The 12,795-nt window shown below is 38.0% G+C and overlaps 1 protein-coding gene across 4 annotated transcripts in view; it reads right to left on the bottom strand.

The window, feature by feature from the left end:
* The window catches only part of LOC103143276 (receptor-type tyrosine-protein phosphatase T-like), a 221,905-nt gene that overhangs the window by 132,634 nt on the left and 76,476 nt on the right, over nt 1–12,795 (bottom strand). For all 4 annotated transcript variants that reach the window (XM_016675116.1, XM_016675114.1, XM_016675115.1 and 1 more), the window contains exons 3-4: nt 1,254–1,414; nt 242–352 (exon numbers count right to left, since the gene is read on the bottom strand). In XM_016675116.1, coding sequence (XP_016530602.1) covers nt 242–352; nt 1,254–1,414 — 272 coding nt within the window. The remainder of the gene's footprint in view (nt 1–241; nt 353–1,253; nt 1,415–12,795) is intronic.

A 12,795-nucleotide genomic window follows, 5' to 3' on the forward strand; every position in this document is an offset into this window, starting at 1 on the left:
GTGTGTGTGTGTGTCTGCGTGTGCATGCGATATATGGGTGCGTGTGTGTGTGATATATATGCGTGTGTGTGTGTGTGTGTGTCTGCGTGTGCATGCGATATATGGGTGCGTGTGTGTGTGATATATATGCGTGTGTGTGTGTGTGTGTGTCTGCGTGTGTGCGTGTGTGTGTCTGCGTGTGCATGCGATATATGGGTGTGTGTGTGTGATATATGAGTGTGTGTGTGTGTGTGTGGAGTACCTGATAGGAGTTGGGCCAGAATGTGGAAATGGCGAGCTCAGCCTTGACCCAGCCTTCGGTGACGGTATCCGAGGCGTTCCACACCGGGTTACCTTGAGCGCCTCCGTTCACCTGCAGGCGGTGAGAAACAGGGAAGGACGACAGAAAGGTAAATGATGAAAAGAGCTGATTCAGGGAGCCTGCAATCCAAAGCAGCAAACCTCAAAAGATGGATTTTCCTTAGATGTGGTGCTGCAGAGGCTTTTTTAACCCCTTCAGTCCTGATTGTTTATAGTGAACTAAAACATTTTACCTATTTGGATGTTTCTCAAACTTTTCAGGTTGAGGACCACTTCACCCATTTAATGAAATGAAAACACTAGTCTCTCTACTCACTCACTGTTTTCTTGTAATGATAAGGGTGGAGCTGTTTTTGTAAATGTGAATGGCCACAACAAAACCATGAACACGTCTTCTCTGGGCGTTTTCACTTATTTACAGATTAAAGTTTGGATTCTAAGCTTTCCAATCATGTCAAACATAAGGAAATAAAAAGCGAAGTTGTTCTTCACTATCAAGTGTTGTGTGCATTAGGACTATTTGTAATCTAGAAGCATAACAAAAGAAATGCTGAGTTGCTTTGGCAAAAACAAAATTTATCTTCTGCAGCCTAAGCACACAAAGTCATAAAAAAGAACAGTTCTCACGAACTGAGACTCGCTGGCAGTCGTTCAAAAGAATCGAATCGCTGGTGAACAACGCATCAAAACTTACCGCATGTATAGCTCAACTTCCTCCGATCATAAAAGTAATCCTGGCATTGTATTTCCACTAATATATTTAATTTTTCTTTTGAGTGACTCGGTTTTAAGCCATTTATTCATTATTATTTTTAAGCAATCCTTCGGTAAGCTAGCTGTACACGTCACACCTTGAGCTGACGTCAAATAAACGGCCGTTTCCAAGCAGTAGCTTGTGCACCAGTCCTTCTCGGCCAGCCATCCGCTTCACATCTTTATTTTCTGCTACACACCTTGATGTAGACGTTTAAAGTTCCTGGGCTTGCCCCGTCGCGACTGGACAGAGAGTACAGGAAGTCGATGCAGTGGGTGTCGTTCTCCTTCAGGGTGGGCATGTACAGGTGAGCCTTTTGTCCTGACGCGCGGCCCGATGCGTTCACTACCATAAACGAGCCTGCACACATGGAAAAGAACAAAAAACACACATGAAGTTAATCTGACATCAGTTTTCAACAAAATCATGTCCTAGTAACTTTCTGAAAGACATTTTGGATTGAAGCAGCATGCTACAATCAGGCCGCTGCAGCCATATAATTAATGAATTCATGTTTCTAAAGGGTGAGAAAATTCCATCAAGTTACATGGAAAATAAACAGGAATTTTAGCTTTTTCCAAACAGTTTTTACTTCTGTTTTCTCTGTCTGCTTTAAAAAATATAATTTTTACATGTTTCAGTTACCATAGCGTCCAGGTGTTCCCCAAGGCCAGGTCTTGGGATCAGTTCTATTTATTTCATACTACAGGTGGGACTTGAATAAAAAAATTTAATGATGTTAACTGTAAATGTCTGTAATTAATCAAACAACAACTGGCCAAACCTCAATAGTCATATTTAGGGCTTCAGAAGTGAATCGTCTGTCACTAGCCTTTAGGTTTCTAGTTTTTAGTGAATTATCAGCATGAAAAATTAAATCTAAATGCTACAATGTTCTGCTTTTTTCCTTCTCTAAGGCCAAACGGAGGGATGTTGTAACGTTTTTGTGTTTCTCCTGCGTTAATTTTTCCCTTGGCTCCCTTCAGGTATCGCCCTTTGGGTCGAAAGCAACCCGTTAAATGAACTTTTTAAATAAACTCGACTTGAATATGGAGTCTTATTTTATAATCATGCTTCCTCACATGCATAGGATACTTTATGCCTCACAGAGAGAGAATCATTGATTTCTTCAGGACATTAAGTGCATCCTCCATGGATAAATAATGTCCCACAAACTATTAATTACGAAGTACTGTGAGCTGGAAAATGGTTGGCAAGTTTCGTACAGCATAAACCAGATGCTTGATGCAGCAAAAAAGCCAAACTCTTAAAGCTCTTTAAATCACCAAAATGGTATATCAATGTCCTAATGCATCCACACCCTGAGGGTTGCAAAACCAGGCGTAAACCACACTTTCTTTGTCAGCTTATGGTTTAAGTGTGTTTTAGTCGGTGCTTTACGGCCGAGGATGGAGCTTTTATGGGTCGACCAGCTCCATTTGGCTAACTGCCATCAGCTTCACTAAGAATTAGAAGCGACTGAAGAGTCTCTGGGAAGAGAGAGGAGAAAAGTTGCATACTAAATAAAGCAGGTGTGACTGTGCAGATTAATCGTAACTAAAGGCGGATGCTTATTTTTTTGTCCTCTGATGGTTTCTGAAGGGTGTTTCACATATTAATAATAATAATAATAATAATAATAATAATAATAAAGCATAACTAATACTTCATTCTAGGTTTCTAGGTTTGAAAATATGTCCTGTAGTAAAAATTACATTAAATAATCCCCAAATTGCATCTAAGCAATGCAAAAATGGGATTTTATGGTTATGCTACTTTTTCATGACAAACACCTTAGCAGTTTGGCTGGCCGAGAAATAAATAATTCACCTATGTTTAAGCTGTACTGTAATAACCCTTTTTCATTTTAGCCCAATCATTTTCCACATCCTGTGGTTTGAATAAAACATTTTCAAAAATATCTGTGACATTTTACATGCAGAAAAAATTTTACATTTCTGGAAGAATCACAAATATTATAATGAACATATAATTTGGCAAATTAAGGTGGATGGAGCAACATAAAAATAGGACAGTGGTACTCTGGACGTAAAAAACAGAGAATGTGAGAATGAATTTCATGGATATAAATTATCACAAAGGCCCGGTTTTTACACAATAGAGTAACACAAGATGCTTTTATTCACTCACACTCCAACAAGCACCACCAGAAACAGAACAAACTCATAACTGCCGTTTCTCACACTGTTTCGCTGCTGTGGAGGTTAGAGAGACAAAAAATCTGTTAATGTGAGAAAAACACGTGAATCCGTCTACCGTACCTCACACAAACACAAACACACACAGACACACACACATACACACACACGTCTAGATCAGAATAAGTGGGTCAACTCAGAGCAACAAACGTTCCAGCACACACTGCCACTCGAGACCAACTGTTTTCACAAAGACTGTGGAGAGTCTGAGATCTCACTTTTACTTTTCCAAAGATGTCGACACCAAAGAGAAGCAGGATCCTCTGCTGCATATTTCAGCTGTGGAAATCAGTTTAAATGGACCCGTTACTCAAAATTCACAGTTTGGTCGTTTTTGTGCTTCTATTTGGGTTTCTACTGCTTCTAAAAACAGACCAAGTACTTAAAAAAAAAAAAACAGTTTTGTTGAGAACAAGTTAATGTATTTTGGTGTCTGGAAAATCAGCTATTTCAAAAACCTTCCGAAAGTAAAGTAACAAATCAGCAGGGACTGCCCATTACCTAGCAACCCCAGCAGATTTCCACCCGTTACCTAGCAACCCCAGCAGAGTTCTGCCCATTACCTAGCAACCTTAGTGAAGCCCAGCCCTGTTACCTAGCAACCACAGCAGATTTCCACCCGTTACCTAGCAACCACAGCAGAGTTCCGGCACAAATAGTGAGAAGCAATTGCAACTATACATTAAATTTACCCAAATACGTTTTGGGTATGTATGTATAATTAAAAATCAATAGATTGAAGAAAATATACACAACAAAATCCAAACTCTGCATCCATTACTTGCTTTTGTAAAACATGTATGATTACGATAATGTATGATTTGATATTTATCTCACAGCCTAAAGCAATTATCATCAAAGTAACATCATAAAGAGAATATTGATACAAAATTTAGGCCTATTATAAGTGGATGCCAAAATCTGACTCAACTTAAACAAATAGTTTTGTAATGATGCCTTTTCTTTTTTCCGTGACAATAACTGCATGTTCAGGCAGAAAAGACTCCTAAATACAAAAGGATAATTATATGTTGCATCAGAACAATACCAGACATTGCAGGAACACACTTTAAGGCTCTTTGTTACAAGTGATCTGTTGCAAAAACACAAGTAAGAGACAGAAATCAAGATTTTAGCTCCTACAAGGTGATTCCCTGAGACAATCAATCCCAATTTAGTTCTATTTCACAAGAAAAGTCACAATTTCATGGAGCTAGTCTTCTGAGGACTGATACGGCTTTCAAAACAGTTTGGCTTTTTTCCACAATAGTCCTTTAGAAAGTAAACTTCTGCAGCCATACATTAGTGTTGATATTATTCAGTTAACAGTAATGCACACTTAAGTGTTTCTGCACTGGATTTATGTCTGTAGCTTGTGACAATATGTGAAGGAGGCGGATGCATCCTTTTAATAGAGCTGAAAAGCTATTATCTACAGCGTAGGAGGCCGGCTTAAAGGAAAACACAGATATGCACACCTGAACAAAGGAAATGATGCTCCTGGGGAATATATGCTCCATACCTTGGCATCATCTTCCCACTTGGGATCTTATAGGATGTGGTATTTTTAAACAGCAGCAGGTTAAGGTCTGTGATCAAGAAAAAATATGGATTTCTCTCTTCCGTTTCCTATCTGAAAGTTTTCAGCTGGGGTTAGAAGTACGCACCAATCCACTTTTTCACTTCCAATACCGATATCTGAGTTTTAGTATCGGCCGATACCAATCCAATACAGAAGATTGACTGAGAATGTTTATTTTTTCTAATCATTACACATTAATTTGATAACTCTACAGCAGTACAGCACACTTAAATACACCAATATCTTCACAAGCTTGGTCAAACACATAAAAACAGCTTTAGTTGGTTCAGTCAGTGCAGTTAGGAGAAAAACAAACAATGTAAAATAAATAAAGAAACTGTGTCAAAAACAATAGGTTGACTAAAACAAAAAAGCTAATCTTTCACATGGGTCAAAGTGCAATTAGAAATTTTAAATATCAGGTAAAATGAGTCAGAAAACATTTGTTTTTCTCCAACATCTCAAAAAACGAATCAAACTTGTGAGAATCTTGCAGTCTGCAAGCCTTTGATTTGATTGTTTGAGAATAAAACTGATTAAATTTTCCAATGCCACTTTAAAAACAAAACTAAGAAAGTCTTTCCTAGTGCCTGAAAACAAACTTAAATTGGATGAGCCAGAAAAGGAAGCTCAGCGTGAGCGAAACCGGAAAGTGCTGAAAATCTTCAGCTGCTGGACGGACATGACTTCTTCCTATCTGGATGAAAAACGACGCCATTGTTTGGTAAAATGGCTCATCTTCCTCATCATCGCCATCGCATAATTCATGCCGAAGGGAATCGGCGAACCCCAACACAAATATCTCTCTGGCCTTCGGTCCATTTAGTACACCCGATTCCCCCCTGAGGTGCCTCACACCCCCATATGTTCTGCGTCCTGAATGGGTAATGGCCCTGCAGGATCATCATCATCATCAGCAGGAACAGACAGGAAGCTGGACTGAATGTATCATAACAGCAAAGACTCAAATTCAGCATCAGTAACTAGTTTGGTTTGTTCATATTTGAGGTCAAACAGGTTAAATTCTTCTTCTTTCACTGCTAAAGTCTTCAGGTTATCGTTTGGTCTCATCCCTGCACAAATATTAACAGCACTAGTAAATCTGTGTAAAATGTGTACAATATTGCTGAAATCAACAAACATTTGAGACTTTAACACACTTATAGCTGCCCATTTTAATAGTTCAAACACCAAGGATACCTCATTATGCATTAATACGCACAGTAGAAACAAGTGGGACCAACAGTCAGTCTTCCTGAGCTACGTTATCAGGGAACAGCCAATCAGAGGAAATATCAGACATACTCTACAAAAACATAGAGAAAAGATGGTGACTACTGTTAAATAAAAGTATGTTGACACTTATTAAAGTAAAAGTGTAAAGAAAAAGTCAAAAACTTAAATTTTGTGGTGTCTAAAGCTAAGCCGCTAATCGTGCTCTGCTGTGCAGGCCTCCAGGGTAAAACACAGACAGGAAGAGAAACTAAACTAAATCCAACCAACATAAAACCAAAATCTATTCAAAAAGCTGACCTGAACAAAAAAAACTCAGAAATAATTAAGAAAGAAGGAGAAAAAACAAATAAAAAACCTGACACACAATGATGCATTTAAATTGTGTTGCGTTTGTATTCTGGACAGCCATTTAGTTTCAATCCCTGTTCTTACATTAATGTTAATCTTCATAGCTCATCTCTTACGACACTGTTCTCTGGTCCCCACCTCCGTCTCTTAACCTTGCAGTAATCTGATAAGTCGGTAATTGAAATGCCTTTAATGGGGCAATGGAGTAAACCATGAATGCAAACAACTCATTCATCTGTCTGAGGTTGAGTACGTTCTTCTGTCCTCCCGTCCTCTTTCCCCTTCATCCCGACGTGCCCTTCTTTTAAAATCCATTTATAATCCATCATTCTTACTCTCCTTTGTCCTCCCTTTAGCTTTCCCTCCTTCAGGTTGTCCGTCTCTCTCTCTCCGCCGCCAGCGGCTTGTAAACACACCTCACCATTAGAGTGAAATTTACTCCCAATAAGAGCCAAAAGAAAAAAAGCTTTTAAAGCATCAAAACCTAATTCATTTACTCATATTACAGCAAATGGAGCAGGCGGTGCGTCTGCGTGAGGGCGTGTGAGGCTGGGGAATTTCGTCACTCTTCACAAACCTCCAAATGGCTTTTTATAATGCTTTTACATCGGTTTATGTTGCGGTCGGCTGGCTCTCTTCATTTGCGCGAAACACAGAAGCTAAATGTTGACACTTCACTAATAATTGATGGCGAAGGAGGCAAAGAGAGGAAAAATGTTAAACACTGACAATCAGGAAGACAAACATTGAATTAAAAGAGTCATGACACATTGTGCAGAAGTTTTAGATCACTTTGCTTCCAGGTCACTTAGGGTCCTATGAGATGTGTTTTATTTTCCAAACTCTGTTTCTTCTGTTTTAATTTTCCGCGTCTCTATTTCGCCATATTTAGCAACCCAGAAAATACATAATTATTGTGTGAACGCTGCTGCCGGAGGTCAATACTTCCTGTTATTCTGTATCACGAATGGAAAACTTCTGTTTCTACAAAACATCAGTTTCACAAGGTGTTAAAAGTGATTCTCCATTTTTTAAAGAACTCTGAAACTAAGAATATGACTTTTAATAAAAAGAAACAAATCTCCATTTTAAAAATGCTTTAGAGCGTAAAAGCTTGTGTATATTTCCTAATGATGAAGTCCCATTTATGTTGCAAAAACAGAACCTTGTGCTAAGCTTTAAGTTATTTATTGTTTTACGGGGAAGACATCTCTGTTTCATAGAGTTCTCCGCCATGACCAACTATTTTATTCTGTTATGAGGTCCTAAAGATTCTTCTCAGTCTTGACTTTTATTTCCTGGAGATGTTTCAACCATGTTCTTTAACTCAATTCTAAACTTCTACAAATCTTTGTCTAAACAGCATAAAGTAACAAAGCCAGTATCTCCATGACAAACTTTGTTACAGAACATTTGTGTTTCCAGACTGAGGCATTAAAGCAGAGATGCAATCTCCCTTTAATAGATCAATTAATTCCCCTGATTTCCTGTTAAAACACGACACCGACAGAAGATTTCCACTGACTACTCTGAACATAAACGGCTCCCTGGGGTCTTCGCTCAGTGCTCAACTCTTTCTCTCTTAAATCTCTCTTTGATTTTCCTTATCAGATGTTTTATGTCTGTCGTCTTTTGGATAAAAACACCGTCTGAGCTCTCAGAAACAGCTCTGTGGTTTTTCTTGCAGCTTCTAAGGCTTTGCTATAAACTTGTGATTTAACATTTTTTTCATTCAGTGTTTGAGAGGGAATCTGATCGCGACAGTTCGACAGCATGTGGCCTGGAAATGTCTGTCAGAAGCATCTATGGACATTTTCCTACACATGTGACAACTGCTCTGATAATCTACTGCACTTCTTTGTGTTTTTCAGGAGTTTGTAATCGTGATTGGAAGTTTAATAATGTGAATTTATTTCCAACTGCTACAATTGTTTTTGTTGTTGTTCATTGCAGCACTGCAAAAACACAAAATCTTACCAAGTATTTTTGGTGCGAATATCTTAGAACAGATTACTTACAAGTAACTTTTCAGCAAGATATAGCAGCTTGTTTGAGTTCAATAATTCATGAATATTAATAAAAATTATAACAAGCCAGAAGTGAAAAAAATGAAAATGGAGCCACTACCTTTAAATCTATATTCTATATTCAAAATGATTTACTTAGAACAAGCTAGCATATCTCGATGTAAATATACCTTTAAGTTAGTTTTGTCTTATTTCAAAATAATTAAGATATTTGCACTTGAAAGCAGACCAAAAACACTTGGTAACATTTTGTGTTTTTGCAGTGATTGTATTCCTAAAGTTTTCCTCTTACAGAGAAAAGTGGACAAACCATTTGACAGTTGAGAGTTTGCAAATTTCACATTTCATAAAAGTAATATGTTGTAAACGGTTCTGATTGATCTGTGCGACATTATGCAGCAGAAATTCATTTCTCTTGCCGTTTGACTTCAGTTCAGGAGGCTTTCACAATTCAAGGGTGGAAGGCCGGTGGTGTCGGAATCGGAAATTGCTGCGTTAACCACCACACGAGTCATCAATAAGCTTTTTAGTGGTAAATAGGAAATAAATGACCTCACACACAAACGCATGCCCAGAGGCCAATGAGAATCCGCTGTAATCCCTCTCTAATAAGCCGAGAAAGACAGGGACATTGGCATTATTGATCAGACCTTCAGGGACAACTTTTATATTTCTTTGCAGATAGACTGATCAATAGTCGGGATGCAAGTCACAAACACAAACACAGACAGCCGGAGACACAAGAAGGGAATCTTTGGTCAGATTTGACCCGTGGGAACTCTAAATCCCAAAAGTCCCTGCTGTCCCGGGATCACGGCTGGGTTGACCTATAGGAGATCGAAATCCCAGCGTGCGACCAGCGACACTGGAGACAGTGAATAGGAAGTGGTGCTTTGTTGAGTTCTGCCCTTTGGTGTCCATCAATTGGCCCGTGTTTGGCCCTGAGAAGCATACATTAAAACCGTGTGTCCAAGCCAGAAGGCAGAGGAAGACAACAGCCAGAAACAAAGAAATGAAAACTTTTCATCCTCACGTTGAGACAACGGAGAACAAAACAAGACGATAAGGGACAGAATGAGTTAACATCAGAAAACATGGCGCAGATGTTCCCAGAGTACTAGTTTTTGATAATAATAATAATAATAATAATAATAATAAAAACACTAGCCACTGGAAATTCAAGATGGCTGCCATTTTTCAAGAACATTTATTTAAAATTTAACAGGTGTTTCTGGTGTTAAATCATACGTACTTCAACCCATAGAATACATTTTTAAACTAATAATTAGATTATTGTGTGTGGTGTCAAATCATAGCCTTTATATTTTTATTGATTAAAATCCATAATATTTTCCTTCACTGATGGACATGTTTCAAAATGTCCGAAGCAGTTGTAATGAAGAATATATGTTTGCACTAAAATCAGTTGTATTTATTGCCAGCCGTGGGCACAAGTGAACAAAAAGCTAGTTTCATTAATTTACTAAAAGTTAAAGCAATAAACACATGAAAAAAATAAGCGATAGCTAATACTAAAGGCAGAAAACGTAAAACAATAGAGAAAGCTAACAGAAGTGTAACTAAGTACATGCCTTAACTTCAGCCTGTTAACTTTTTCATAAATTATTGGTTTGTAAAGTAGTAAATTATTTTGTTTCCTTTTTTGTCATGTTGTAAATTTAACAAAATAAAGTTATTCGGAAACTGTTAAACCCATGGAAAATTAGCAGAAGCTAACGCTAACAATTTAGACGATCGGTGTCAGATTTGCAAACAGCAAAGTCTTCAGTTTTACTTTTGGCATCTGATGTTCATACATGTGGTTACATGAAAGCTGTACAAATAGGATGACCAACGTTGAAAGCACAGATAGAGACATAAAGTTCATCCAAACCATAAAAACCGGTGTTAAGTTACGGCCATAATTGATTAAAGAGGCCCAGAAATGGTGGCCATTTTCAAAAATATCATCCTAAAATTAAAGTTGCTAAAGGAAAATATGAGGTGTGAACATTTTTACAGTGATTTGCTGCACTAGTAGCTGTAATAGACAAAGCAAAACTCTACAGATAAAATGGGAGTGATTTTGAACAAACTTGTTGTCCAAGTTCGGTTTGACGTGTTTTCTGTTCTGCTCCTGAGCCGCCCAAAGTCCGTACAGAACCAAAACTTAAGCTTTTTAATGCATCAACAAATGAGAGAGCTCGACAAACACACACCTTCAAAGCAGAGCTATTTAGTCTCCATATTTCACTGGGTTTACAATCGCTCTCCACCATTTCCCGATCTCCTCCCGGCAGGACTGAACCTGCGGGTAATTGGCTTTTTAATGACTTCTGCATTTCCACACATTTCCCATTTTGGTTATTTGCCTCCTCAAGGCTCATTTGAGGAGCCGTGCTGCGAGTTGGTGGAAGGCGTGTGGGCAGGTAAGAAACAGACAACACAAAGGAACGCCATCCACATTCTCCTTTGAATATTGAATTACAAAGACAAAAATTAAGCAGAAAATGTAACTTACCCCGAAAAGAAAATGTTAAAATAGGATTCGGAAATTGATTTTAGCTTTGGGAAGCAATACCATGCACTGGGTCTTTTAAACGTATCTCCTCTTATGAAGACTTGACTGCATGCAAACATTAAAAGAGGAAGCAGGAAGGCAATGCATTACTTTCGCTGACATGGTAATTTAAAATAAACGAAGACCACTTTTCTTCACTCTATTACTTTCTTCTTCTACTTCTCTTCAATTTGAATCATTTACTGTTATTTCAACTGTTGACTTTATCTTTTGTCTGGCTGTGATTCATTCCTGGAGGATTTCATATGGGCAGAGATGATGAACTAAAAGCTGTTATCAGACATTATTCCAGCTGTATTCTCCTAATATTACAACTTCATTCTCATAATTTTAAGCATGTTTTGGTACCAGTGCAAAAATAACATGATCCACTGTTACTTTCTTGATATCAGTCCATTTTTTATTTGCTCTATTACCAAACAAATTATACATTCTTAGACAGTATGCACTGTTTAGTCTTAAACAAGTTTTGTATGTTTTCCAGTAATTACTGTTTGGCTTTATAAATTATTAGAGCTGTCTGCAGTTCCTCTGTGTCAATGAACTTTAATAGTTTAGATTTTACAAATCTTGTGTCTACATATCCCAGCTTATGGATTACTGTAGTAAGACTGTTGAACAGTAAAGTACAAGTAATTCATAGATCAATAACTTTGTGTTTAACCTATTTTATATATAAATGCTGCATTTTATGAGTCTCTGATGAAAAAAACTTTCTTTTTTGCTTGTTGCTTTTCATTGCAGACAAAAACATGATCCAACAATAAAATAGTTCCATACTTCACTTCACCAGCTGAGCTATATTAAAGGATGTTTCAGCCTCTGCAATCACTGCGATAAAAATTATAATCATTGCTCCAAAGTGGTTTTCTTTTAGCGAACCCCACATCAGACACAGGAACCTATTTTCCCACAAGAGCTTATTCCGTCTTTATTCGCCTAAGGGAGAAAATCACTCAGGGAATATTATGGCTATTTTTATGACCCCCGCATGGTGCTGCCATACACACACGCACACACACACTCACACACCTACACACGCACACACACACTCACACACCTACACACACACACACACACTCACACACACGTACTGAGTCAGACACTGAGTGATACGGAGCCCACAGCTGGGTGTGGGATATGTAATCCAACCACTAACTGCAAATGAAGAAAGAAACACATCAGTGGCTGAGATTAGATGGAGCTGGCAGAGATGGAAAATGAAACAGAGGCCGTCAGTGATGTCTTTGTGCTCACATTTTCTCCCTCTCCTTGTGCTTATCAACCTCTTTTCTTCCACGCTGGCTGTCATTTTTGAGACGTTATTGCCTTTCTTTCAGTGTTTGTCACATTCGCTCCCTCCTTCACACACACTCACGTATAAAAACAGAGTTATCACTAGCCTACAGGGAGCCATTACTTCTGTGATCCAAGGCTTTTATGTGGTGGCTTGGCCTTAAAAATGGGCATTTATTGCTCCCCCTGATAAATCATGTAAGTGTGTCTCTATTTTTCAATCTGCTGCTTGCTTGACTCTCTTTTGAAATACTAGGAATGAATAAAAGTCTCCACATGTATCATTTATATGTGTTGGACTGGTTTGTGTTTTGGCTTTAAGGAAGATTGAAGAAAAATAATGAGGACGACAAATGATAATTAAATTATTTTAACAGAAATTTTTCCAGAATGTTGTCACCTTACTAAAATAATCAGTTATTTTGTGCCAAAATTGATTTTTGCAAAACAAA

This window comes from Poecilia formosa, unplaced genomic scaffold (assembly GCF_000485575.1).
Source record: "Poecilia formosa unplaced genomic scaffold, Poecilia_formosa-5.1.2 Scaffold106, whole genome shotgun sequence".
In the NCBI taxonomy this organism is placed as follows: domain Eukaryota; kingdom Metazoa; phylum Chordata; class Actinopteri; order Cyprinodontiformes; family Poeciliidae; genus Poecilia; species Poecilia formosa.